The sequence below is a fragment of the Melopsittacus undulatus genome, chromosome 6, assembly GCF_012275295.1.
Source record: "Melopsittacus undulatus isolate bMelUnd1 chromosome 6, bMelUnd1.mat.Z, whole genome shotgun sequence".
NCBI lineage: Eukaryota > Metazoa > Chordata > Aves > Psittaciformes > Psittaculidae > Melopsittacus > Melopsittacus undulatus.
The window spans coordinates 1,899,337-1,927,210 of record NC_047532.1 but is presented as its reverse complement, the minus strand read 5'-3'; the positions used below and the strand labels follow the sequence as shown (position 1 = coordinate 1,927,210).

At 52.5% G+C, this 27,874-nt stretch overlaps 1 protein-coding gene across 2 annotated transcripts; it reads right to left on the bottom strand.

The window, feature by feature from the left end:
- Positions 1–27,874, bottom strand: NALF2 (NALCN channel auxiliary factor 2). 2 transcript variants are annotated; one of them, XM_034064216.1, is made up of 5 exons: positions 27,113–27,874; positions 8,011–8,182; positions 6,777–7,429; positions 2,787–2,941; positions 1–927 (listed from the first exon to the last, which is right to left on the bottom strand). In XM_034064216.1, exons 1-3 carry the CDS (start codon positions 27,872–27,874, stop codon positions 7,017–7,019), a joined length of 1,347 nt encoding a protein of 448 aa, XP_033920107.1. In that variant the 3' UTR covers positions 1–927; positions 2,787–2,941; positions 6,777–7,016. The 2 variants fall into 2 exon arrangements, with proteins under 2 accessions (XP_033920107.1, XP_033920106.1); XM_034064215.1 differs by having other exon boundaries at positions 1–2,941.

The window sequence follows — 27,874 nt, the reverse complement described above, 5'->3', positions numbered from 1 at the left end:
TTATCATCAATTCTTAACATTTTATTTCTTTACTGGGTTAAACAAGGAGCGGAGAAAACCTCTGCCCCAAAATACAACAGAACTGAAAGCATTACAGGTACAGAGACTATTGAACACAGAGAGTAGTAGGATAATATTTTTAATACAACTGAATTATAGCATGGTTTTTGTGTTTTTGTTTGGGTTTTTTTTGTTGTTTTTTGTCAAACCATTTTGGAAAAGAAATGTAATAGGAACTAGTGCAAAAAAGTTCTAAACATGAAGCACAGTGTATAAAATGGCATAAGAAAACTGTCCCCTCGAGGACACAGTCACTTTCTTATGACAGAGGGGAGAAAGAGAAACAGAAGGGGGGTGGGAACAGAGAGGGAGGGTCCGGGAGGCAGAGGAAGAAAGCTGGAAAGAAAGAGAAACCGGGCAGGGGGATTAGAAAGAACATTTGACTTCAGCAGTATGGTTTGTTTCTGGTTTTGTTTTCACCTCGCCACCACGCTCGGTAAAAGGACCTTTGTTGTGTTGTAGGTCTGAGCTCTGTAACCACCCACATGTCACAAGCACTTGAGAAGGGTTCGGTCACCAGCAGCCTGGTCCCCTACAGGCAAAGCTGCCCCAGCGGGGGGGGCTCTGGTCCCCGCTGAGGTCCCCCCCTGTGGCAGAGGGGCAGAGGGAGCTCACCATAGCTGCCAGCAGCAGCATCTCCCATGCTCAGAGAAGGGCAAGAGGGCAAGGACACTTTGTCTGGGGGCTCTTCAGAACTCTCCCTCACACCGGGTCCTGGTGAACCACAGCTTTTCCTGCTTTGTGCCATTCCGGCCCCATTGAGTTGCTTCCAAATGGAAGCTCCCGTGAGCACACGGGAGCATCGCCAGGTTTGAAGGCATCCTGGAACTGTGGTGTCCGAACGTATTGGGGGCTAGAAGATTCACTCTGCGTTCGTTTGGGTTGGGGAGAGAAAACAGAGGTTGGTTAGAGGGATGGCTGGGGCTCCTACCACCGGCTGAGCTCCTAGAGGAGAGAGGATGCTTCCTCCTGGGTACCAGCATCTCAGCAATAGCTCCCTGGGAGGAATGTGCCCATGCAGCTCCCAAGGTGTGTAATCCTGCTCTGAAACCATCCTGGTAAGAACAGCAGTTCTCCAGCCTGCTCTTTGCATGGAACCACTCAGCCTACTGCCTCCAAGAAATGGGCTGGATGCTATTTTAAGTCAAACTGGTTGGAATTCTTTACAAATTGCTATTCTCTCTGAATCCAGTGCCACCAGTTCCAGCTGTGTGAGCAGAAAAAGTGTGACTGATGTTCTGAAAATGAAAGGTTTCGTGGGAAAGGGCTGCTCTTGATGCATTTCTCAATTGGAATAAAAAAAGGTCATAATTATCAATATAGCTTGTTTTGACAAGTTTCAGAATGAAAAAACCCAACCAAACCAACAACTGTCTGGCTTGAAGTATCTTTTTGTTTTGCAACTCAAGCGCTCACAGCTCCCAAATACATTTAAAAATGGTAAAACCAACCCCAAATTTCATAAGCCAAACCTAATCTTTCCTGCTTTTGAGTTTCAGTTTACAACAAGCGAAGCTGTTGACTTTCTGGGCTGAAAATGGAGCATCATAAAACACTAACAAGCATGGAAACCATGCCTGACCTTGTGTCCAACAGAAGTACTAGATCTGCAGTGTAAGAAAGGAAGCTGGGGGAATGGTGTTCATGGGTGCAGCCCATCTCCTGCCCATGAACACCCCATCCTGTGAGCAGAGGCCGAGAGCTTTGATAAAACCCCAATAACTTTTAAAGGGAATTATTTATGAGTTTCTTTTCTATGATCCTGATTTGGAAATGATTTATTCTTCGCATATGGCCACAGCATCTACTTTGCTCCCTTCATCCTATTTGGGTAGAACTGAAGGTCCCTTTGGAACCTGCTCTGGTGGAGCTGACTCCTGTGGCCTCTGCCACATGCAGGAAGTCCTGGTCTTGGAAAACTTGTTTTTGGGAGGATGCTCTTCTCCACTCAGCCATGGGGAGCATGGTCTGGGCTGGCTTTGTTGTATGAGACGGAGCCTGGAGCTGCAGGAGTGGTGTAAAGGAGTCAGGGTCTGGCACTCAGGACAAGCAGAGCAGGCTCTCCCTATCCCTCTCCATGCAGCAAGGCACAGGATGGGGAGCAGTCACCCATAGAGCCATATGGACCAAGAACACCCAAAATTAGCTGCTGAAAACCTCCACTCCTGAAATAAAACTAAATGATGCCTGGACACGTGTACCCTCAGCCTGAGCTGCTGTGATCCAGGAGCTGTGAACAGGCTTCTTTGGGCGCAGAAGGGATGATTGCAGGGTTTCTAATGCAGGTACCACTGTCACCCCACCAGGATGCTCAAGAGCTGGCTTTGTTTGATGGGGAAGATCAAACAGTTACTAACGTTCTGCCTAAACATTAGACACTGCCCTTCCTAACCTTTCAAGTGCAATTTAAGAGATTTATTGCCCTGTGGATGGGAAGCCATAGGGCAGCTTGGAAAGCCTATGAGCAAAATTGTCTGCCACATTGCATAGATTTTAACAGGGATTTTCACAGAAGCCGAGCACGTTTCTGTCCTGATTTTGTCTCTACCCATTTCTATAGGCATTCCTTTCTGGGGTGGCAGGGAGGTATCCTATTATAATTCACCACAAGCTGCTGCATGACTTTTTGCAGGCAGAGACTTCAATAGGCCCTGCTCTGCACTGTGTATCACCTACCTCCCTGTGAATGCGGCACAGGGAGGCTGCGCCAGCTGGATGGGACTTACAGAGCTCACTCGGCCATGGGCAGCTCCATCGTACCACTGAGGAGGATCCTGTTCCTGAAGCAGCAGATATCAGGGATTTTCTTTTGGCTTTTTTAAGCGTCTCCCAGCATCGCCTGCAGTCCTGAGTGGCAGTGAATGAACTGCCCTGACATCTCCTATTGAAGCAAAGCAAAATGTGTTGAACAAAAACCATTTCAAGATGTTTTCTGAGTGTTGCCAAGTTACTCAACATGTTCTGCTTTAGTAGTCAGATGCTTTCAAAGCGATTTCCCTAACTCAGAGCACGAATGGTGAGGGCTCTCCCTGGGAATCTTTTGCCTGGGGCTACCATGGATCTGTATTTTCATAAGAAAAAGGCTCAAGTAATGATTAATCTTCACCAGAGGAAGCAGGCCCTTTCTTTGCCATTTTTCTTCAGTTATTTTTAATTAATTTGTACAACTGGCAGTGACATTAAAGTGCAAAGCCCAGCACTAACGCTCCAGCCAGGCAGGACCAAACTACTTTTCCTCCTGCACCCCTGCCTGCACTGTCCCTGCACCCAGACCCTGTTGGGGTAGCATCACCCCTCAGGGAAGACAAAGCTTCTTGCCAAGGATGGCAGAGAGGAATCACTGCTTTCCAATAGGCTCCAAGCAGAGTCTATCCACTGAAGGCAAGGTTGAGTTTTACACATTAATCCCAATGCACAGTGCCTTCCCTAGGGAGAAGAAATAAGATCACTGAATGAAAAGGAGAAAGCACCTTGGTTTTAAATTCCTGGTAGGATAAATCTATTTAGACCTGGTGTTTTCCAAGGTGGCTGCAGGAGCATGGCTCTGCAAAGGGCTCCTGGGCACAGGGGGAGCTCAAGTTGAAGCATACCTACACACATGGGCAGAGAAACCCTCTTGCCTTATGAGAGGCACATTCACTCTTTGTTATACAAAAACCAATGTCAGCAGTGTTAACTGAGACAATGTTAACATGTTCTTTCTGGATTTTTCCCTTGTATAGCAAAGAGAAAGCTAATATGGATGGAGGATTATTAAGGTTGTAATGTCAGACCAAAGAGAGGATTTTTATCCGACGGCCTTATAATGATGGACTGCGACATACACTGCTTCCAGCTGCTCTGTCCTGTTCTGTGAACAGCCGAGTCTGGATTCATTTAACGAGATTGGCAAAGTGTTGAATACAGCATATGGTGCCCCAAAACCACAGAACTTATTGACAGCAGCCCAGACTCGCTAAATAAAAGAACTCCTTCCAACAGCCTCGGTCTGTGAAGACTCAGCACTTTCCTCCCAGTCACACTAGGTAAAAGCCCAGCCCTGCGCCTGCCAATGCAGCTCAGCACCCTGTGTGCTCCCCTTGCCCATGGACCCTGCATGCTGGCCTCATGTGAACACCTCCAGGGAAGCCACAGCTTGGGAAATGTGTGGAGCTCCTCTGGCTTTCAGACTCAGTGGGATGTAGTGCTGGTTCCCTGCCTCCTGAGGTGGAGCTCACCAGCTGAAGTTATGAAAGGTGAAGACATTTACCTAATGGGCATAGCAGAATGTGTCCATGACTTAAAACAAGATGCTCTGAAGGTCCCTTCCAACCCAATTCTGTGATTCCATATCATTATCACAGCTCCCAGCTTATTCCAGCACAACCCTAGTTCCTGGAGATAACCTGGGCTATTTGACCTCACTCCCACCACTCTCTGGACATCACCCATCACAACCCCTCAGTGCTACCAGAAGTCCCCCAAGCCCAGACTGACACCAGCACCCTGGTCTGTGGCTCTGCTCACCAGCATGCAGAACAGCCTCAGAGCAAGCAGGAGGGCACAGACCCCTTGAGAACAGCCCTAGCCCTGGGCTCACATACACAGAGAGCAGCAGAGCGAGCCCGCAGCACACCAGGCTGCCCGCCTGCACGCAGGCTGGGCACTGCTCAGTGTCACACCGGCAGACAATGAATAGGGCCAGTGACTCAGGGCCATTTGCTGACGCACCACACTGGGCTATTCTTCTCTCTCTAGATGAGTTGCTCCAAGATTGGATGCAGCCTATCTCCGAGAGAGGCGCCTGGAATTAGCTTAACTCTTGGCAGTACATGAAAAATCTAATTTCCTTAAGAGCGAACTGGATCCGGCTGTCTCTAGGCAGGAACAGGACTGTGCTCCCTCCCTTGGTCTGGCTGTATGCTTTTGCTAGTCATCAAAGCAGCTACACAACTCATTTCTTAGCAGCAGAGCAAAAGGAGGAGTCAGATCCCTATTTGCTGAACTGCTGCATGTCCACATTCTCAGATTGGTGTAAACTAGACTGAAAATACATAGATGCTGTGAGGAATCATCCTGTCGCTTTCAGGCAGGAACAGCAAGGAGCTCAGGAAACACTGCATCTCCCATGAACACCACCTCTCCCAGCCTGATAACCAAGGGACAGTGGGTTCATGGGCTTTGTATCTGTGGGACTTTGGTAACAGGCAACTGATAATGTGTAAACATCACCCTAAAGCTCTGAGATACAAGTCAAAGCAGAAATCAAACATTCAGCTGCTTCTCAGAGCCTCTTTGGTCTGCAAATGGGCTGGAAACATCAGGAAGCCTGTCCTTCCCATGATATGCCTGGTACTTCCTTCTTCCAGCCAGGCAGGAAGTAGCTTTGCTCATGGGGCTCTGCTTGGTTTTGCTCCACCTCAGCAGACCAGGAACCACAAGACAACCCTCAACTCTGTGATTTCATGGACCCTTGCAGGGATCTGGGATCAGTCTGAGATGCAGCAGGACATTCTTCCTGCTCCATCCCTGCCTCCCAGCAGGGCTGCAGCTCTGCTCCCCATCAAGAGGCAGCCTAAAAACAGAGGGACCATCACATGTCCTTTGTAAGCAATGAGCAGGTTCACGTCCACACTGCAACCAGGACATTTCATGCTAAAACACACCTGCCTCTCTCTCCTTACATACCCCTAGAATGAACTCTGTCCCTGGTGCCTGGCCTGGAGGCACAGCACCATTCCCCATGCAACCACTCTGTAGTATTCATGCTGGGAACAGCTCCTGGTGGGTGAGTGGAGAACTTTGGAACTTCCTAAGAAAGCAGGATCTGATTTCTGTTTGGGGCTGAATCCCTGGATACACTGAGCTCAGGTTAAACAAAAGACAAGTAAGCAAAATGAGGTTGCACCAGCCATCACCTTGCCCAGCTGAGCTCCTAGAAACCTTCTGTTCTGGGGGGGAATCCATGGATAGGCAGTATTCACAAAACCTCTCTTCTTTGTGTGGTAGACTCCCTACACGTCAAGTTTCTCCAGCTCTTTTGCCATCCGGTTGATGATGTGTGGCTGGGAAGCATGGAAGGATGTGTTCCAATGCCCTGCATCCAACTGTAACCACCCCATTCCCTCACTTAGCCTGTGCACTGCTGCAGTTACATCTCCCTAACTCCTCCCAGAGACCAGCCACTCCAGGCAGGAAAGAAATCAAAAGGTTAAACCAAATCATCAGGACACTTGGCAAAGTGAGATGTGGGGACGCTGGGGATGTCCCTCCTGCTCTGTGCCTTCTCCCTGCCTCTCCACCTCCTTGCACAGAGGAGTGGGAGAGGCAAGGCTGGAGGAGCAGGTTGGGAACACGAGACAAACCCCCGAGTAGTACCACAGTGTAATGTAATCTCATCCCACTCCTGTCCCCCAGACCCCAGCAGCAAGGGGAACCCCATGCTGAGGACACTGCACCTCACAAAGATGTTTTACACCTTTTTTGGGTGCTTTTCCCTGGGACAGGAGTGGGGGCCAAGGCTGTGCCAAGAGGTGCTGCCTCCTGCGTGCCTGGCCCTTATGGGGGGACTTACAGACCAAGAGGGAAAGAAACAGGGGCTGAGCTGTCGAACCCTTGGCATCTCGCTGGCGGGTAAGGTGCCGGTGCCCAAGGCACTGGCGGCAGGCAGCTGGCAGATGCGTGGCACCTCATCCGAAGGGAGCCCTTCCCCTCCGCTCCCCAGCCCTGTGCCATACCTTCCTGCGCCGGCTGCTACTGACCGAACCCTTCTCAAAGCCGAGTCCCGCAGCCCTGTGCGCATTAGAGACTCTTCATCACGGGGATGCCCCGCGGCGAGCAGCTCTTGGGGGTATGTGCAGGGGTGTGTGTGTGTGCGTCACCCCCAATCCCGTGCCTCCCATTGGAGGAATAGCATGTGCCCCCCTTCGTGGAAAAAGATCTGGCGTTCTTCTTAGAGGTCGGCTTTGCCCTCCGTGTCACTCGTCCCGCGCCACGCTCTCCTCCAGGGCAGGCAGGGCCTCCAGGCTGAGCCCTCCGCCGGCTGCCCCGCCGTCAATGTGCACGCTTGAGAAGGACACCATGGTGTGGAGAAGCATCAGGACCAGCACGCACAGTCTGATCCTGCTGCTGCTGAAGCGAGACCCTGCGGAGACCGGCAGCAAGGATGGGGAGTGGGGCTGGTGGTACTGGTGGTGGTGGTGGTGGTAGAGGTGGTAGTGGTTCTGCCGCTGGTGATGGAGGTGGGGGTCGTGGCGGTGGAAATGGAGTGACTCTGATGCTGTGGATTTGGGGGATGTGTTATCGTTGCTGTCTGGCGGGTGGTCGCAGGAGTCCCATTGCACCTCGCAGCACTTGGCCTCCTCTTCAGGCAGCTGGTTCTCCAGCAGCCCTGGGGGAAGGAAGCAGAGGAAGAGAAAAATGGTCAGTGGGAGACTCTGGATGGGGCTGTGGATGGAGCCAGAACCAGTTCCTGCCAGCCATGCACTAAGGGACAAGCAGAACCTGACAACTTGGACACCCAGGGACTCCTGAGACTGGCCCTCAATGAGGCTGTGAGCCTGCATAAACTGGCAAGCAGAGACCACAGCCCTGAGGCATGCTCACCCCAGATGCTGCTTGTAGCAGTTAAACGTCCCAGTCCTGCTTTAATCCCACTACCTTCATTCCCTGACATGCTTGCTTTAGGTTTCAATTAGAGTTTGGGCTTTCATTTCCCACACTAAACTGTGGGGCAGCTGCTGTGTGTCCATTAACCACTTACACCTCAGCCCCAGGCAGCCACATTTTGGCAGTCAGGCACCACTCATGTGCCTCTACACTGTATCTCCCCCCACTCTGCCCCCAAAAGCCTTCAGAATCTGGTGCATGGCTTGCAAGCATAATGGGACTTGTCAGCACCTAGCCCTGTCCCATCTCTCCCTGACCCCTTGGATGTGCAAGAGCCCAGCCCCACTCCCCGGATCTCCTTACCTGTACAGATGAAGCCAGGCAAACCTCCATAGATCAGTTCATCGTTGTCCGGTAACACAAACGGGCACCTGGTCTGCACCTCCAGGCAGTATTGCTTGCATGGGATCCGGTGTCGGCACTGTTGTTGGGTCACGTTGAAATACTCGGAGCACAACCAGGCCTTGTAGACAGCCTAGGGGAAGTCAGCAAGAGGGATGTGTTACCTCCCTGGACAGCTGAGTAGCCAAAGCATTGCAGAGACAAGGGGTTAAATGTGTGTCAGTACATCAGGGCTGCTGACTGTACTCACCAAGCAAGCAAAATAAACCACTGAAGTGCTGGGAGCATGGCACCCATCTAACAAACTAAATTCACCACAAAAGTAAAGCTTTTGTAGATGTCCTCTACAGACAGGCACTGCAACACACCACAGTGACTGTGCCACGGCTGATGGACAAGCAGCTTGGTCTATCACATGGGAAAACTCAAGCACTGCTTATTGCCCATCCCAGACCATCGTCCTCCTTCACAAGACATCCCACCAGTCCCTCAGTGTAGGGACCATTTATGCCTCCTCTAAAGCACTTTTGCCCCCATCAGCTCTGAACAAGGGACATGGAACAGCAAGACAATGAGCTGATCTTCACTGGGAATTCCCAAAGGTCTCTGCCTCCTGGAAAAGCTGCAGGCCAGAAGCAGGTGGGCACCGCTGGGATACAGCATACACAACTGCTGCAGCCTCAGCTTCATCACTGTTTGCCACCAAATAACATCTTCCCCACATTCCCCACCTATCTACCTGGTTCTGGGGTAGAGTCCCAATTCAGGGAAGTCTGGAAGTTTTCTCTGTGCTATTTCTTTTGACTCAAATGGGCAGACCCTGGGGGGAACTCTTCATTTTACAGGTGTATTTTAACACTCACATGGAGCAAACAGTGGTTCAGATGCCTGTGTGTGCTCCAGTTGCCTTTCCATTGTTTGGAGCTGTGCTGAGCAACATTTCCAGAAGCAAAACCAACCCAGGGGTTCACCTGCAGCTGCAAGGCTGTGCCACAACCCCTGCCTCTCAGGCTGTCAGGTCCACCACCACAGTCACTCATGAGCAGGGCAGAGAAAGTGGTTTCCACCTGTAGCTGACCAAGATACACCAACCAGCTCTTCCCTTCCACCCTCCTTGTGTTTGTGCCCATTGCAACCAGCAGGGCACAGCCCACATGGCTTTGGTTAAGGCTGTATCTCCCGCATCCCCCCTTATCTCCTGAGCATCAGGCACGGGTGGAAATTGTTTGTCTTCGCTTGCTTTAATGGGGAGGGAGATCTCCCATTGCTCCTGGTGAGCTGTCATTCCTCGGGCTGCAAGAAACTCATGACACTCTGGGAAGAGCAGCACCCTCTGTGGCACTTCCAGCTCATCTATGAATGTATCTAGGCACTAGTGACAGAGTCAAGGCCATGCTAATGACCACATACAACTTCCTTTGAAACCAACTAGAAAGAACTCCCTGTGATTCAAAGGGAATGAATTATCCTCCCCAACGTGCTTGGAGAAAACTCCATCCTTCTCCTTCCAGCTGCAGTTTTATTTTCTGGAGGCCTTAAAAACATTGCTTCTTTGTTTCTCCATGTTTTCCATAGATCCTTATCACCATTTGTTTGGACCATGGTAGTGCCTCAGGACTAAAGCTGGTTGGGAAATTCCTGGCAAGTTATTTTATTTCCTTTCTTTTTAATCCTTGGAAAAAGCCAAATAATGAAAAGCAGAATTTTCATGGAAACATGTTAGTTTTGGTGAAACTTCCATCACCAGAAGTTTAACTGGGACCAGGACACAATATATGGAGCAAGTGCTTCAGAGCAGTCAATAGCCCTGTGGTCAGGGCTTTCAGCTGGGATGTGGGAAATTCAGCTGCGCTCCTGTTTTTACTCTATGGTCCAATGGATGTTAATTACTTAGACTAACTGGAACACCTTCAAAGGGACCGACTCGGCAATAGGAGAGTCAGGATACAAGTGGAAAGGGGAGCTTCAAGTTCTGCATCTGCCCAGAATGAGTGCCCCAGGACCAAGGAAGAGGGGAGATGGGGAAACAGGAAGGACAAACACAGCCTGTGTCCCAGAGATGCCACCACAATGCATGTCCTTGCCACCAGCTTCCTCAGGGACAGCGTCAGGAGCAAGGGGAGAGTGGGGCAGTGAGGAGGAAACAGAAGGACCCAATACCTAAAGCTTTTCGATACCTAAAGGGGGCCTTACAAGGAATCTGGAGAGGTTGCGGGTGGAAGCACCACACAGGACACACTGAGTGCCTCCCTCTAACTCAGCCCATTCTCCAGGCCCTCATCTGGCTTTGCGTTGAACATCTCCATCAATGGGACTTCCTCGCGTTTCCCAAGGAGGTTGTTTTACTGCTGAAACCACTTATCTTGCTTCCCACAAGTTTTCCTTCATACTTGACCTACATTTTCCCATCCAAAAGTTCATTCCTTTCAATCATTCCATAAACCATCACTCTCCCTCCTCTCTGTTTACACATTACTAATATTTGCAGATGTATCACGCTCCCCATTTAGTCATAACATAGGCAAGCTCGACTGATTTACTCTGTCATTTCCTACCAGTTTCCCTCCCAGCCCTTCAATCATCCCTGTCTCTCCCCCACACTGCTTCCTAGACCTGCTCACATTCACAGCTCTCACCTGGGGCCATGAACAGCCTGCTGCTGAGGGATGCTACAGCCGTGGCATCACCTGCACTGTCCCAGCTCCAGCTCTGGGCTGCAGCAACCTGCTGTTTGGCCCCATAGATGGAAGGAGCACAGGAGACTCTTGAGAGCTTGATAGAAAGGAGCTTGGGCTCATCCAGCTCTCCTGATTAACCACAGCTTGCACAAGCAGACTTGGTGTGCATCTGCATGTTTCCCCCTAAAATGCTTCTATTGACTCTTATCAGGGAAGGCTGGTAGAGGGTTGGAGGCTCAGACAAGGACATTCAATTAATTCAATAGATTTCACTGAGTGAAAGCCAGAGAGGGCAAAGGAGGTGCTCCCCCCCAGAATCTGCACCCAGGCACCAGGATTTCCCTTATGCCTTCCCCTTTCCTCTCCAGGATACCCTCCTGCTCAGAGGGAAGTACTGGAGCCATTCAGCTGCCCAGCTCTCAGCTGGCTCTCACCTCACCAGGCTGTGGGTCCTCCGGGTGTTGCATTCCCACATCCGGGCATTCCCACAGCTGTGCACCACAAAACTGCCCCCAAAATACAGCAAAGACTTGCTGGAGCAGTGGGGCTGGCAGCTGCCCCACTCCACTGGGATGCAGGCAGCTCTCTAAGAGACACCAGCATCCACTCACATTGCATATCTGCAAAGATCAGCGTTGCAGGAAAGAAGCAAACTCCGTGGGATGCTCCAGCCTCATGGCTTTGGCTTTTCAACAGCTTTCAATGTCTCTGAGCTCACCCTATGCAACCTGCCTTCTTCTGCTGCTAGTAAGGACGTGCAAGAATGTGGGACAGGAAGAAATTTGTTCTGTTTAGATCAACAGGGGAAGCTTTCTCAGGAAGCCAGTTTGGTTGCAATCAGCGTTTCTTCCCTTCTGTTTTTGCTTTTGGCTGATCTCCAGCCTGGCCAAGTAAATAGAAGTGACCTCAACTCCAAATAGCTCTATTTTGGTGCCCTCTTCCTGCATTTTTAGCTCAGAGGACTGGCTAGATGATTCCAAGAAAGCACAACTAGGAAAGGGGCCAACTTCAGACACCCAATTTATATGCGAGGAGGAGGAGGACAGGCTACTTATCTGCATCTGAATTTTGCAGGTGTGCCCAAACACCCCATCATAAAAGGCATTAAAAAGAAACAGAATGAACTGGATTCCCACCAGCTAGCTAATTAAGCTACCTGCCTGCTCACACTCCCAGTGATATCTGAAAGCAGCAGTCACAGAGACAGCCTTTTCACAGGCACTTCTGTGCCAAATTGAGTTCTTCGCTGCCTGCCCTTCTCCCACTGCCTCCTGTCAGTACCAGTATAACATCCCTCATCAAATCCAGAGTTTTTCTGCACAAAATACTGTACTCATTTTTAAAGTAATTTGGCCATTTCAGTGCTGACCTACTTGCTGGTAGCATTTTGTAAGCACTGGCACTGCCTGTTGAACCACCCCAAATAAATGTGAGGAGCACCAAGGGATGCAGCAGGAATAAAGCAGCATCCTTGGGATGCAACACCTCTGCAGAGGATGCCCACCAGGACCACCAGCTGTAACTAAGCCAATGAGCTGCTGCTTTCCCATTCCAGCAGGAATCAACACTTGGGAAGTTTCCTCCAGGAAAATCCCACTAATAGCAGGGGTGTGGTGGACCAGCTGGAACAAATCCTGCTCCTTAATTAGAGCCAGCAACACCTGCTGCTCCAGAGGGGGATTTGCAGAGTGGAGAGGGATAATGAAGGCAGAGGGGGAAGCAGGAAGCCCTCCCCTACAAAATAACCCTGTTCCACACAGGAAAGGCAGGACCTGGTGCTCACCCTCCACGAACCTCACGCCTGGTCAAGGTGGGGAGCTCACCCACTTGCATGCCCAGGGCTAGCATCCACACTGCATGAGGAGAGCAGAGCTGCTGCCCAGCAGTAATAAGCAGTTACACCAGGTGCAGGCAAAATTGGATGCTTTGAGGAAGCAAGCATGGGTTTATGGCTGTGCAGAGCTGCCCAGGGCTGTATTTAATTGCAGTAATACTGGGCTCTGCTGACTAATGTGAGGAAGCGCTGGGGTCAGCTCTGGAAGCAGACCCCGGAGCGTGCTCGGGCTGGTGGTTTGTGCTGGGAGCTGCAGGGCTCTGCTGTCACAACCCTCCTCCTCCTTGCTGCTGAGTGCTTGACGTGGTCGCAGCTGCACAGGGCTGGGGTGGTGCATAAACAGCCCCACTGGACTCACTGCTCCCTTGGACCAGACCCCATCCGTGTCAGGGAACCTGCCTGAAGCCTTCCACCCAACACCACCAGCTAGCTCATGCTTTGCTCACTGGGATACCACATGCACCCGGATACCAGTTTCCAGGTGTACTGGCAGGAGAAATACCTGCTTCCCCCTGCCAGACCCCCTCTCTGGCTGAGAACTGGTCCCTTCCTCCCCTCCCTGAGCAGTTCCTGGGACTCACATTTCCATCATGGCCTGAGATGAGCATCTGGAGTGGCTGCGCCTCATTAATCTTGGACACAGGGAAATGAGTACTGCTAATGAGCCGCTTGGGCATCTCTCCAAGCTCTGGCACATCAGGATGCAGCGTGGGAAGCAGGACACACAGGGCAGGAGAGAAGAGCCCCCTCGGATGGCAGAGGATTAAGGGAATGCTAATGTCCACGGCCAGCCAGGAGGAGCCACAAACACAAGCTGCAATGTCCAATTACCACTGTATTCAATTACTGCCGCCTGCAATTCTGACATTAAAAATGTCAAGCTTTTAAAACAGCTTTTATTTTTTCCCCCTTTTAAATGAGCTTTGTTATAGGCTGTTCTAACATCACATCTGTAACAGCTGGGGTTTGGGTCACTACTTTGATATTTCCAGAGCTGCGTTCTCCCTGCCTTACCACATTCACATGCTCTGGTTTGGGAAGAGGGAGGGATGGAAACCAACAGATCCCCAAAACCCAACAATTGTGCACGATTTTATCTTTTTTGTATTGTTTTTACTCTTTTTTCACTCTAAACTTGATTTTGCTGGTGATGACAGTGCTGGAGCCGCACATCCTCTGTCAGGGGAGACAAGAGCTGGGGTGCCTCTGCCCATCGTACCCCAGCACCATAGGGCATGGAGAAGAGTCAGCATCTGCGGCTCCAGGAATCATGATGGAGGCTGCCAGCAGGAATGGTGTGAGATGAGGACAGGTGCTCAGTGGGAATGGAGCCGGCCACAGGCAGGGTGCTGGGAATGGCACCGGTGCAACCCTCAGCTGCTTGTTCCCCAAACACCACTTGGAACACCACACAGTGCTGCTGGACCAGGGCTCCCCATCACTCTGCACTCCCTCTCTAGGGCTTATTTCCCATTATAACCATTATAACCTTGACCTCATTGATGGAGTTGCTCCCAAATTATCCAGAAGCAATGTAAGTAAGAGCAACCTCCTCACAATACCTTAGCAACTTCATGAAGCAGTTCCCCAATTTTACATTCTCATTTAAATTCCCAGTTCTTGGATTACAGCCTATCTGAATGCCCCTTCTTCTGCAGGGGGTGAAGGCCTCCCAAATAAACCCCCCTGAGCTACTCTAAACAAGTCTAAGACACACAATTCCCTAAGCACTCATCTATCAAAATGAGAATAGATTTAAAGCATGACCACCAAGCAACTCTGACACTCAAAGCCCAGGCAGCAACCCTATAGCACTAAAGCTTATGATATCTGATAGCTCAACACACACCTCGGGAACACATCGAGCAGGCAAAGGACAGGAGAACAAGCATCTCAACCTGCCTCTGCAAGCACATGCACACCTTCAACACCCATGGACATGCTGGGCCAGGGCAGGAGCTGTTAGCAGTGCCAGGTCCCAACCCACAGATGTTGTCACCACATTCACAGGCTCATTTCTTTGCTTATCAGCTCACTGCAACCAAGGGCTGCAGCGCACAGAGGCCAGGGAAGAGCCTGGTCTCATCCCAGCAGATGCAACTCTCAGCTTGGAACAAATCCAGGAGGAATAGCCCAGAATTGCAGTTTGTAGTGAAATGGGAAGCATCTCCTGGAATAGCAGGGCTGACGGCCTCGCTTCAGACACTGGACATGGCACTTGGCATCCCAGCATGGCTGCGTGACTGCATCTATCTATTACACAGCAAGCAACAAACCCCATAATCACACCAATTAACATAGCAGCTGGACTAATGGAAAGGCAGTGACCACTGCCAAGACCCCTTCTTCCACAGCCAGTACCATGTGCCTGCCTACCATGGGTCCCCCCATTTCCCTGCACCTCCATGCACCCTGCAGCAAACACACTGCACTGATTCTCACTGTGGTGCACACAGTACCTGGTGCATGGGCTTATGCTGCACTCACAGCGATGCAGGGTGCAGGGGCAGATGTGCTGGACCCCGGACCACAGGGCAGACATTCAGTCTGCTCCTTGAAGCCCCTTCTGTCCCACCACATCTCCCACTTGACCACAGTGTGGCAAACCTGCACTGACCAACTGGGTGCCAGATGGGGTTTACTCCATGGTCCAGCTGCCCACCTTGCAGCCACCCAGTCCTGCACAACCACCCCTGCAACCCCAGCCTGCTGCAATAGGCTTTTGATGCTCTGCTCAAACCATTACAATTCCCATGAAATAGGGTTTTTGTGTAATTATAATTGCACCATGGGACACGCATCCTTCCTCTAAGGGAGGATGATGATGGGGTAGAAGCACTCTGTTCCCTGCTGCCCACAGACCCCCAGCTCTCGCTCCAGTGCAATGTCAGCAGCGTGTTCAGTCCCCCCTGGGTCTGTCCCCTCTATTTTCCCTGTGATTCCTTCTGACAGTGACTACCCATGCTTGGACAGTGTCTAGTACAATGCGGCCCCAGTCTTGGTGGGCTGCCTGCAGGCGCTGCTGTAAAACACCAGCAGTAGACAGTCTCTGTCCTGAGAAACGTCTGATGCACACAAGCCCGACAGCACAGCGAAGGCAGAAAGGACCAGTGCTCCCATGCTGAGCAACAGTAAATCCAGACTGCTGTTTTATGCTCTCCTTTCAAGAAGGGGTTTGCCTGGGGTTTAGAGAGGAGAAGACCAGCTCTTTGGGAAGGCGAGGTCGGGATGGGAACATGAAGGTATGCATGGGAAGGGAATGGTCACCAGGAGAGCTAGCCAGGAGACTGGGACAACCAACCAGGTGGCCAGGGGGTGAGCAGCTTCTCAGCATCTGGAGGAGTTTGCCCTCCTCCGTCTCCCATGTGGCCGGGACCCAAAGGGGAAGGTGTCCAGGGCTGTGGGGAGGCGAGGCCATGCAGGCACTAAGCACCCTCCCTGGAGCCCTGACCCTCTGTCTTGTGAGGGCTCTGGCACACCAAGAACAGACCAGCATTACCTGGCCCAGATACACCAAACCAGACAGGACCCTCCCCAGACACCCCAGCATGGGAGCATCCAGCCTGTCCCAGCTCTGCAGGTGGGACACAGAAGGAAGAGGGGACAGCTTGGTCACCCAGCCACTGCTTGCTGGGGTTGTGCCAAGACCTTCCTCCCAAAACCACTCCAGTTACTGTGCAGCCAAGATGTATCTTCCCAGCCGCAGGAATAGGGAATCTAGAGGAACATTAACCAGCTTCCTAAAAAGAACCCTAGGAGGGGGGTTCAGAGCACCTCAGAAGGTGGGAGGGATGCTCACAACACAGTGATGTCTCTGCAGTAGCTGCACTAGCCAGCATAGCTCTGGAACGGTGCATGACCATCACTCACCAGCTAGCCCCTGGTGAGGCTGCAGGTAACCAGTTGGTTAGTTAGCAGCCTATTCTGCTATCAACCCAATTACTTAGAAACTAATTAAAGACCACTATAAAGCTGAAGATGAACATGACCAAGTCGGGACAGAGGGAAAGTCAGGTCCCTGCAGTCTATTAGCATCGCTTGAGGAATTCACTCCCATTACATACTGCTGCAGCTGGGAGCAGGATACAGAAGTAGATTAAACATTTATTCAGATAATGGGAACATCCTGTTACATTAGGTAAGATATAAAAAAATAAAGGCTAGACACTTCAGTGCCACGAGCCATATATTACCCACCAGCTGATGGGGATGAGGAAGAAGTTTCCCTGCAGAGCAAATACATCTACCTTCGAAGGAAGCAGTTGGGCTGGAGCATCATTTTCAGGAGGGTTTGAGTGCCCAGCCCAGCAAGAGCTACACTAGGGCATCATGACAGCACTGCCCTTGCAACCTATACACATGGAAGGGCCCGATCCTGCACCTTGCCAGAAGCCCTTTGTTCTCACAAAGTGCCTGAGTGGTGCGCAGCATCCCACAAGGTCTTATTTTGTGTGAACAGGAACACAATGGGGTATGAGGTCTAAGGGACACCCCACAGCAGGAGTAAGTCTCTGCCTTGCACGCCTCACAGAATGGGGTGAGCAGCAGGATCTGGCCCAGCTCCCTCATGCAGCAAACAGGGGGAGACAGTCCAGCTCCCATGCACCTTTCATGGTCAGGAGAAGCAGTCTCCCAGGCCAGTGCTGGAGTTCAGACAGCTGCAAAGCCTGCTGCACTTGTTCACAGAGGTCTCTTAAATGCAGCAAAAGATGATCTCCTAGATGCTTATCACCACTTCTGATGGATACAAGGCGACTGAACATGGTTCATGTCAGACCTGAGAGCTGGAACCTCTTATCTCCTGATGAACAGCACCGGCAGAAATCTCCCTCTCTCTTCCAGGTGGAGCCTTAATGCACCCAGGAGGTGTGGAAAAACCCAGGATAACTCCCAGTCTCCATGGCGAGCAGCAGGCAGATGCTCCCAGCCAGCATCACTCCTCAAGCAGTGAGCCTCAAGGGAAGCCCTGTCCCACTGTCCCTGGAGCAAGCCCAGGGGAGGCTGGGGCTCCGTAAAGCTGCCACACAGAAACACAGCCACACGGCTCCATCCCCTGCCAGCTCTGCCCGCAGGCTGCCTCCTCCTCCCAGGCCAGGATCCAGGATCCAGGCAAGCCCTGGGGCTCCCCGGGTGCTGCTGCCAGGCTTATGGAACACAGCACACACAGAGCCTCCGGGCTGCATGCCCAGCATCCATAGAGCACATGGGTGCAGGAGGGAAGGCAGTGAGCTGCAGGCAGGGTGTGCAAGACCAGAGGGTGAGTAAAGGGGTCAGCATCTTTGGTAACACTGGAACCCAGGGACTTGAATTTCAAAGCCTGGCATGAAGATAAATTATCCCTGCAGAGTGGAAGTGCTTCCCCTGCATTTCCATGGGAGCTGCCCATGCCCTGGGCTCATTGCTGCCCCAGGACCATGCTCCAAGCCAGCCCCTCTGTCCCAGCAGCTACTGCTGCTCCCCGACAACCTCATTGTTACAGGAGAGCAATGAACGATGGCAAACAAGTCATACATCATAGCAAATAAAAGCTGCTCTTGCATAAACTTCCTTGGGCACTGCTCCGCCAGCCATGCTGCACACATACCAGGCAAGGTTCATCAACACCACTGAATCAAGTGCCTTCATTTTCACTCACATATCTGCCTCATGCCCAGTCAATGGACTGCAACGCTCAAAGTGCTTCCAACCCAAGGCATGACAGCCAGCAGGTTTGCTTTATGTGCTTAAAGCACAGGGCAAGGAAGCTCTGCAGCCTGCAGAGTTACTGGGGCCATTAAAAAGATCCAAACAACTTACAAGTGTAGGGATGCAAACCACACTCACTTAGAAACTGAACAGCAGGCAGCAAAAATCACAGGACTTTGGTGCTGCATGTGTCTTGCCTGCACAAGCATCCCCCTTCAACGGGCAAATGCCCTCCCTGGACACAGACTTCCAGTGCCCACCAGTCCCATGGGAAGTGGGGCTGGGCTGGTGGATGAGGGATGCACTGGGAAGGTTACAGAACTTTGCCAAACACAGACAACAAAGAGCATTTCTACAGGTGGTGCTTCTGCTCACAGCCATGCCCTGAAGAACCCCAGCAATCAAATAAGGACCTGGGGCCGCAGCAGGAGCAAAACCATCCTGAGAGCACTCAGCAGACAGCAAAACACCCAGTGCTTCTCCAGCCCAGCAACACCTCTGTCACCTACCTGTGCTTGCTCCCACCAAGCAGCCTGAGCGGGACCAGGAGGAGCAGGTGTGCCCAAACACATCAGAAACCTTTGGGATGAAGGTGGAAGCAGGAGCATCTCAAACACACTGTTGGAGAGTTCCAATATCTGCACACTCACATATCCCTTCTCCCCATGCTAAGGGCTGCAGAGCTGTTAGCAACAGCTCAACAGGCAGGAGAGGGGGAGAAAACAACTGCTGCTCATGAAATGATCATCACAAGCACCTGAGGTGTGTGGGTGAGGACTTCTCCCTACCTCCATGAGTATTTCCCATCCTGGTTTGCAGAGGCAGGTCTGAAGCACTCACTGGTAGTGTGGCTGCCTGGGAATGTTCTGGCTGAAGGGGTTTTTCTGCTTTCTGCAAATGCCAGTTCTTGGAAACTGAAGCATCCCATGGGAAGACTGTAGCTCAAGATGCTTCCCTGCTATAGAATGGGATTCCAGGAAACCATGTGGAGGTCCCCATGAGTGAGGCCAGAAGGGTTCAGGGAATAAGAAAGGATTCCCCACAGGGAAACCTGGGCCTGCCCCCAGCAGCCACCAAACCCAGGGGGTTTGGAGATGGTGCCGGAGACCTTCCTGTGAAGAATAAACCATGCAGAGCAAAGCTCCCATCGAGTCTCAGGATGCCTGTGGTTGCTTTGTATCCTCAAGCACGAGGACTTAAATCCTCTTTACAGCTTTTCTCTTGGTTATGGCATCATTCTTACTCTCCACCATCCAGCTCCATGGAGATGCCACTGAAGACTAGAAGCAGGTCAGGGGGAGACCCAGGCCTGGAAGGGGTTGAACTCTGCACTCTTATGTTAAAACACACAAATACAGCTCTTGCTCCCCTACACTGATCAGCTGCACCAGCTCTTCCCAAACAGCGTATGGCAAGAACTTGCAAGAAAACCTGTTTGTCACCTCTCCTTGCAGAACAACAAGCTGTGGAGGGTGTAGGGACTGGTGTAGCATGATGCCTGCAGGCACAAGATGCACAAAGCTCCCTGTTCCAGGGAAACATAGGTCTTCACCAGGCCCCATCCCGGCCACGGGTGCCAGCTGGAGCACCCCCTCTGCAGCTCCCCTCACTGCCTCACTCACTTTGCCCTCATACAACCTCCATCCATCAGAAGTGCTGCAGAAGCTGTCACACAGAGATAAGATGTCAGCCAAGGTGCCAAGTACTTGTATCTTTTATTCCTGGGGACATAAGCATGGCTCGCAGTGTTTCCTTCTCCGGCCAGGACCAGGAGCACCAGGATGCTCACACAGGCAGCCAAAAACTTGTTGGTGATGCCGTTTTACACTGCCTTTTCTAACACATCAGCAGAGTTTGGGGGTGCCCACACTGTCTGTTTGTACCCAGCACCACTCCTCCCTCAGACACCTCAAGAACATGGCTGGGAGAGAGGCCCTGGGGAGCAAAAGCCAAGCAGGGATGAGGACTGAGGCTGGGCTGGTTGAGCCTCCCCAGGCAGGTGCCTGCTCTGCCCATGGGAGCAGCGTAGACAGATGGCTACTTCTCACCCAAGCAGCTTCTGTGTCTCATTCACAGATTTGCTGTCCCTGAGTCATTGCCCTTCAAACGACAGCAGAGATGAGCTTCCTCTGTGTGGAGCTAGGCATGAGTTGCATGCTAATGGCATCCCGGTGACAGCGGGAATAGCCCCTGGCAGCCAGGTGTATCCTATGCTCCTGCTCCAACCCTGCTAGGCAGCTCTGGAGGCAGGTAGCAGAGGAAAAGCCCCGTGGGGCATCTGTGGGGCCAGGCCTGGGGCTGTGGCATAGCTTAAGGATATGCAGAAGGGGCTGGGGCTGCTGTGTGTGGTCATTGAGGCATCCGGGTGCTGGGCCCTGTGGTGGTGCCCAGGATCTCTGCCACAGTGGGAGGCCAGGCTGTGTATGATCCCCTGATGTCCACAAACGGCTCCTTTCCTGTTGCAAAAGATGTCAGTTCCAGGATAGGGACCACAATAAGCCCTTTGCATGAGCAGGTCCAGCGATAGCCTGGGATCAAGCAGACACCAGTGTGCATCCTCTTCCCCCTCTTGGCCCCTGGCTATGGGGAGGGTGCTGCTGCCTCTCCTCCGGCAGCACAAGGGTGCTTGCAGAGCTGGCAGTCAGTGTGACACTTGCAAATCCCTTTGTCGCTACTAACAGCAGCATTGCAACTGCTCCCCAGTATGGGAGCCTGTGACAATGGATGTGTACAGCAAAGGGGGGACCGAGGAGGTTATCCCATTTTATCTGGTCACACATTTTGCCAACACGCTTCTGAGCTCACTGACTCCCAGAGGCTGCCTGAGCCCAAGAGAACCATGGCACCCCAGATGCTTTCCCAAAGGTATGGTTAGTGAAGCATCACACTGTGCCTCTCCACTGAAGCACAGCCTGCTTCTCTGAGGAGCTGGTTCTATCCTGCCATGGAGCCCCCGTGCACACATGAAGAGGAACTGGGCTCCTGCCCCCAGCACCAGCAGGCACAGCCTGAGCACACGGTGCAGGAACAGGCACTAGCACCTGCGTCACTTGTAGCTACTTGGTGACAGTTTGATGGAGAAAGATCTCTCGCCCTCCCTCACACTTCCCTGCACCATTTGCCAACCTGCCTGTTGCTGCACAGAGACTTGCTGCCTTCATAAACTTCTGCTTTTACCCCTTAAGCACTACCAACAGACATTAACAGGCAAGGACTAACAGACAACAAGCCAGCCCAAAGCAGGCACCCAACCACCACCAAAATCACCTGCCATTCACACCACCACCCAACAGCCCAAGTGCTGAGGGAAAGCACTCCAAGGCTGCTGCCCCCATCCCTGGCCACTTCACCCCACAGTAACCATGTGGGTCCAGCTGCCAGCACTGTGCTCCCCTCAGCATCGTGAGATGTCTCAACACCAAGAAAAGCTCAGGCCTGTCCAAGCACCAGCTCAGCATCTCACTTCCCTCCTGGCTCACAGCACTCCCATACATCCCAGCCACCGCAGGAGCCCTTCTGATACCTTGACACTTCCTTTATTACAGAGCAAACTCCTTTCATCAGTTCAGTTTTTGATTCCTCTGTTTTTCAATCTTTGATCTCTGTTTCCAAGCATTTGGGAGGCACTCAACACAAGGCACAAGGAATTCGGCCATGCCAGAGGCTGTGGCCACAGTAACTGCACACCTAACCCAACATACTCCTTTCATTCAAATTCCTTCCACAATGTAATCACATTACCTTTGCTTACATGGCATTGGTGTGTAATGTGGAGCTGTGTGCTTAAGCCCATACATATGGTCTTGCTAAATGACGTGCTGAACCTACTCTGGAACTTGAATCTCATGAAATGCCAGTAAAGCTCCACCTCACCAGCCAGGCTTGTTCCATACAGAAGCTCCATGTGCACACACCAAAGCTGCCTGCGTGCTTGGGAGCAGCCTCTCCCCTCTTGGGTGCTGCTGCTCCTGGTGCATCACCCACAAGCCCATTAGTGCTGTAAGAGGGGACCAGACCTGGGGTGCAGCTTTGCAGTCACTCACCAGCAGGTTCGCTGATACCAATGTAACCCCACATTCCTTGGTGAAGCCACTTCTGCTGTGGGTCTCGAGGAACCTGCCTTCTGCCTGCAGGACTCCATGCACCATGTTGAGTAGCACTTTGGATAAATCCAGCCCACACAAACTCAACTCAAGCTGCATTTGTGAAGGTAAAACACTACTTTGGTTGCCTCAAGTGGCATCCCTGGCACTGGGATGTTCCCAAGACATGGCCCTCCCAAAGCTTCTATCCAGAAGATGCTCCACATGGAGGGATGCTCAGCAGAGATGCTGATCACTGATGCCATTTCTGGGTAAACAAGAGCAAGAAAACAGGACCCCTGGAGGGTGTTGAACCTGGCGCTACAGATTTGCTGCCCAGCCGCTCAGTATGGGCTGTGCTAAGTGTGATGCTGCAGCACCTCACAGCCGGAACCGTCCTCCATCTCTCATGCATAGCCTGCACACCCACAGTGGGGAAGCACCAGCACATTGTGAAAGCATCAGGAGTGAAATCCTGCCCTACCAGGTGCTCTCAGACAGGCTCTCCGATGGGTAACATGGAAACCAGAGGTGCAGAAACAGATCTGGCCAGGGTCACAGCAGGACTCAACAGCCACTGCAGAGAAACCCTGGTAATCTAATATAATTTGAGATGCTACAGGTCCTATCCAGCCTTGCCTTTCCACCAGTGCTCTGTAACCAGCCCTGGCCCTGCAGCTCCTGGCTGTCAGTCCTTCTCCCTGCACAGCTTTGTTTCTTGCAGCTTAATGAGTCCTTAATTCAGCAGGCTTTGTCCCATAGATCTTGATTTGCCCTCGTACCAGTGGGAGCGTGCACTTTTAGGACCGTTCTCCATAGCAGCTGTTGGTGATGGAGGCAGCACACAGTGCTCTGCCTTTATAGAAGCAAACCTCTCATCTGGCAGTGGCTGAGCTGGAGCAACTCTGCTTTTGCCTGTTCAGAAACATGGAACAAAGGTACAAACGTGCTGCAAGCATTCTGCAGGGCAACACCTTGGCAGGATGGGGTTTTCTTCCTGCACTAAGTCCTGCAAAGCCTGCATTCTGCAGGAGCTGCCCTCCCCTGCATTTCCCAATGGGCATTCAGCTGCAATATCCACATCCCAGGGCTGTGACTTCCTCCAGCCCTTTTGAATGATGCTGCCACATGTCACCACAACTGTTCAGTGCACAAAGTTCACCGTGTCTTGCAGTGTAAGGGTACAAGGCATGCAGGAAGAGGGGAGATGGAGGTGTCAGGCAGCTGCTCCTGACTCAATTTAATGACTTTTCCCTCAAAGGTAAAAAACCACCAATGTTTTCCACCTCTTTCATGCACATCACTGCTAACTAGCACCACGTCCCCAGCAGCTGGCACACAGGTATTCACTGCAAGAGGTGACACATATTGGATGGATGGACTTTAGGGACCCACTATTTCCTCTCCTTCCCCTGTTCGCATGGTGCTGGGGAACGCAATGACCACAAGTGCCAACCTTCATGAACCCACACACACATGAAATGCAGACAATAAACCCAAACCCCATCTTTTTCACATGTCACTCTCAGCCATTGGGATTTTTGGTGTTAGTTGTAGGAGTAGTAAGTAAAACATTTTCAGAGTGTGATTTGGAAGCTGACAGTACTTCATGGGAATAACAACAACGTATGCAGGAGGTGGGATCTGCCTGGGAATTAGTTCCAAGCAGAAAATAAGAAGGCCTGGGAGAGTATTACAGCAATGAGTAATCTGAGCAGCTGAATTACACAGAGACCCCACCATTTCATGGCATTTTCCGCAGCTCCCAGGGAGATTTGAGCCCAGCTTTCCCTGAGCGTTCACCCAAGCTCCATGCACAGACCCAGGGTTTGGATATGCAGGATACTGCTTCCCCCTGGCAGCATCTGCCTTTCCCCTGCTTGAGCACAGCGCCCCAAAGTCAGGGGCTGCCCTCATGATGATTTATTAACAGGGAAGGACGGGACTCATGTGTCTCCTGAAAGCAACCCGCACTGCTCAGCCATTGCCAAGGTTTTAACTCGGGGCCAAAGCCTCTGCCATAAGGAACTGGCTGCTCCAGTGGGGCTGTTGTTGTTTTAAAGCAGATGCAATAAAGAGCCAAAACCTCTGGGGCGACTTGGCTGCCAAGGAGCTCCGTGTGTGCTGTTTACTGAGCTGTGCTGCTCCTTGGGGACAGAATGATGGGGGGATCTGTGGCTCTGCAGAGGGAAGGCTGCATGCAGGTGAGCTGGAGCTGCCTTGTTTCCCCACCTTCAATTTTCCAGCTATGGAATAGGAATTTTTTGAATGTGAGGCAGCACAAATCCCCATGCACGGCCATAGGGTGCAGGAGCCCTGCATCCACAGCCCCCAACCCCACAGAATCCCTCAGCCCCAGAAATCTTACTTAAGTCTACGTACAGGGCTCTCTAAAGCCAGTCTCCCGCTGCAAGGATTGTGCAGCAGCCTCTCACGTTGGCTGAGCTGTCCATTATGTTTTCCTCCACTCCTCTCCTATTTTGCTGTCATTTGCTCTCATGGGTTGTTACCATCGAGCAGTGGCTCTCTGCTGTTAATTACAAGCAGATAATATTCAGCATCTGGATAGGAATTACAAATTCAGACAGCTTTAAAAATCCCGCCAGCCTTTTTGTTCCAATGCAGTGAGCAGCTGCAGTCCCTGCTGAAGACACAGAATCAGGCCAAAACTCCCTCGCCACCACAATGCCAGATCAGTTTGGCATTACCCTCATTTCACAAATGGAGAACAGCCACCGAGATGGCAAGGCTGAGGCTCGCAACTGGAAAAGGCTAAAGTAAGGCACCTAAATACGTATTGAAGCACCTTAAATAAGTGGCCTGATTTTCACGAGAGACTGAAACGAGGTGCGAGGGCCTGGGTTGGTGCATGCCAACTCAGGCAACCATACTGGAAATCTCCTTGCAAGTGCATACAGGTTGGCCCAGCTGCTCATGCCCTCCTGTTGCTTCCCAAACGCCTCCTGTGAAATCACAAAGCTGGTGCTCACAGATGCTAGAAAGATGCAACTGTCAACGTGACACACAGCAAGTTAGGAGGGACACGTCCTGCTGCTGCTTACCTTCAGCTCTGCACCTTCTAAGCTTGTTTCCTGCTTCCTCATAAAGGATGTTAAGACTAGGGACACTTAATGACAACTCATCTAAGCACAGCTCTGTTACTAGATGCTTTAGAGTCCATGGGAACACCTCCTTGTCCAAGACCCAAAGGTAATGATTGTTTTCTTATGTCTGCTCTCTCTCCAGGTCCCTATACCAGCAGGTACAAGCAAGTCAGACTGAGCAGAGATGGATGCTAAGCCTTAAGTGAGGGTGCTTGTAGGCTCTATTGGACAAGGCACCGGAAGATCCTGCTTCTGCTGGATCCTCAGGAGTGGGAGCAGCACAATGGTGGGCAGTGCTGAGTCCCTTCCTCCACTATGGAAGCAGAGCAGCAGGACCAAACCACTCAGTGCAGACTGAATACTATGTACCTTTGAAACCACAGGGGGAACATGGGCAAGCAGATTGTAATTACCTGGCCTGGCACAGGCCCAGAATACCAGCACTAGCTCCTTTCCAAAACCAGCTCCTTACAAAAGTGATGCAGAAACATGGGCCCAAGAACGGCACCTAGGATCTCACCGTTGTGCCCTTGGCAAAGACACCACCTTGGTGTCTCCGGTGCTGTGCCCCAGTGCTGCTCCCACACTTTCCCAGGGGATGAGCCCCAGGCCAAGAGCTGCCTGTGCTGCCTGTCACAGCTCCAAGTGTCCCACCCCCAGAAGTGCAGCGGTCTAACACCATCCTGTCACCAGGACAGAAGCTCTGCCACCATCCCTCTGGCTCTGTCCAAGACACAGCTCTGAGACAGGTTTAAGTATCAAGACCATGATGCTTCCCAGAGGTGATGTCCAGAGGGAGCACACATGGGGGAGGCAGGCAGCTCCAAGCAGGTGAAGGCTGTGGGAGTGTTGGGACTCATGAGAAAGCTGGAGAGCACCCACAGAACCACACACTGGGCACTCCAGATGCAATCATAGCTCTCATTCTGGAGAGGAGACAGCACTGTGCTCAGGCTCCACACGACTGATGCTGGGGGAAGCAACCCATTCACTTTCGGACCATGGACAGTGCCCTGGAACCGGGGACAGTCTGACACTATGGGAATGCCAAGGAGTGGACTCCTATCCAGCACCCCTGGCCCACCTCCTTGGGAAAACTGGTGGAAGGGCTGGAACACAGCTGCTGGATTCAGGGAAGGGGCTCTGGCACCTTGGTTCATCTCAGGTCACTGCTTGTCACTCGCAGAGCCCAGGGCTGCCCCAGTCCTTTTGCAGCAACCTTCTACAGCACCCCTCTGCAGCAGCAGGCCAGAGGCAGTGATGAGGGGCCCCAAAGCTGCCCTAGCTTGGCCTGTGTGTGCACGAGTGTGTGTCTGTACACATAAAGGGGTGCAGGTGAGGCTGGTGTTGGGAGCCTGCCTGTATGTGGATGGATGTGAAGGGATGAGTGCATGAACACCCAGACCAAGTCCTGCTCTGCCCATTTTCTCCCATCACCCCATCCTGGCTGCCCTGAGGGCTCTGGCCCCATCCCACCAGCACTGCCAAGCTGTGCCTTGCAGGGCACAGGGAGACCTTCAGCCTGTGTGCAGGTGGAAGCATGGCTCCATCAGGCATGTGGGCAGGAGGGCTGCAGCATCCCTCTGCAGCCAGAACCCCTGGGGCTCAGTGTGACTACAGGACAGCATGCTGCCCACCGGTCAGCACAGCATGGGGGGAGCCTGCGATGCCCCATCCTACCTTGCAGTCCGTCAGGCAGGATCTGACCGAGTACTCTTCCGATTGCAAGTACTTCTCCAGCAAGAGGTCGAACTCCTCGTATTTTTCCTGAGCGTGTTGGTCCAGCCGCTGGTACGCCTGGACGCAGCTGCTACAGGCCTCGCCACCCAGCGCCCCGGCCGCCGCCACCACCAAGTCCACCATCAGGTTGTCCACGCTGCAGTCCAGGCCGTCCGGACCGGCCATCTCCCGCAGCAGGTCCCAGATCGTGTAAGTATCACAAAAGGAGAGGTTGAAGTTCCTAAAGTAAGCCTGCAGGAAGGTCCTCTTGGAGGAGGGAGAGGCAAAGTAAGGGGCGGCGGCGGGGGGCGAGCGGAGGGGCGCTCCGGCCGGGTTGCCCCGCGGCCGCTGCAGGGCGTGCAGCCGGGCGCAGGCCGAGTCCAGGTCGCCGCGGGCGGCGGGGCAGGGCCCGGGGGCCCGGCTGAGGTTCCCGAGCAGGGCCTCGCAGCTGCCGCCCGCCGGCTCGGCCGCCAGCAGGGCCCGCGGCCCGCGGCTCCTCGGCCTCCCGGCGCCGCTCCGCTCCCGGGCGCGGAGCTTGGCCCCGGCGCAGAGCCACAGATGGTCGGAGAGGAGCACGGTGAAGAAGAGCAGCGAGGCCAGCGACAGGCGCCATTTCTGCGCCCGCTCGGGGTCGGCCACCGGCTTGTCGCTGCGGCGCGGGGCGCAGCACACCGCCCCTCCGGCGGCGCCCCCGCGGGGGTACATCCAGACACCGCGGATCAT

Bases quoted from the DNA above. Each gene is read 5' to 3' on its own strand.
- NALF2 (XM_034064215.1), bottom strand. From the start codon at position 27,874: ATGATCCGCGGTGTCTGGATGTACCCCCGCGGGGGCGCCGCCGGAGGG. The intron at 8,183-27,112 runs GTAGGATGGGGC...GACTTCCCCTAG, and splicing joins CCTGCCTGACGGACTGCAAG to GCTGTCTACAAGGCCTGGTT. The intron at 7,430-8,010 runs GTAAGGAGATCC...TCCTTCCCCCAG, and splicing joins GCCTGGCTTCATCTGTACAG to GGCTGCTGGAGAACCAGCTG.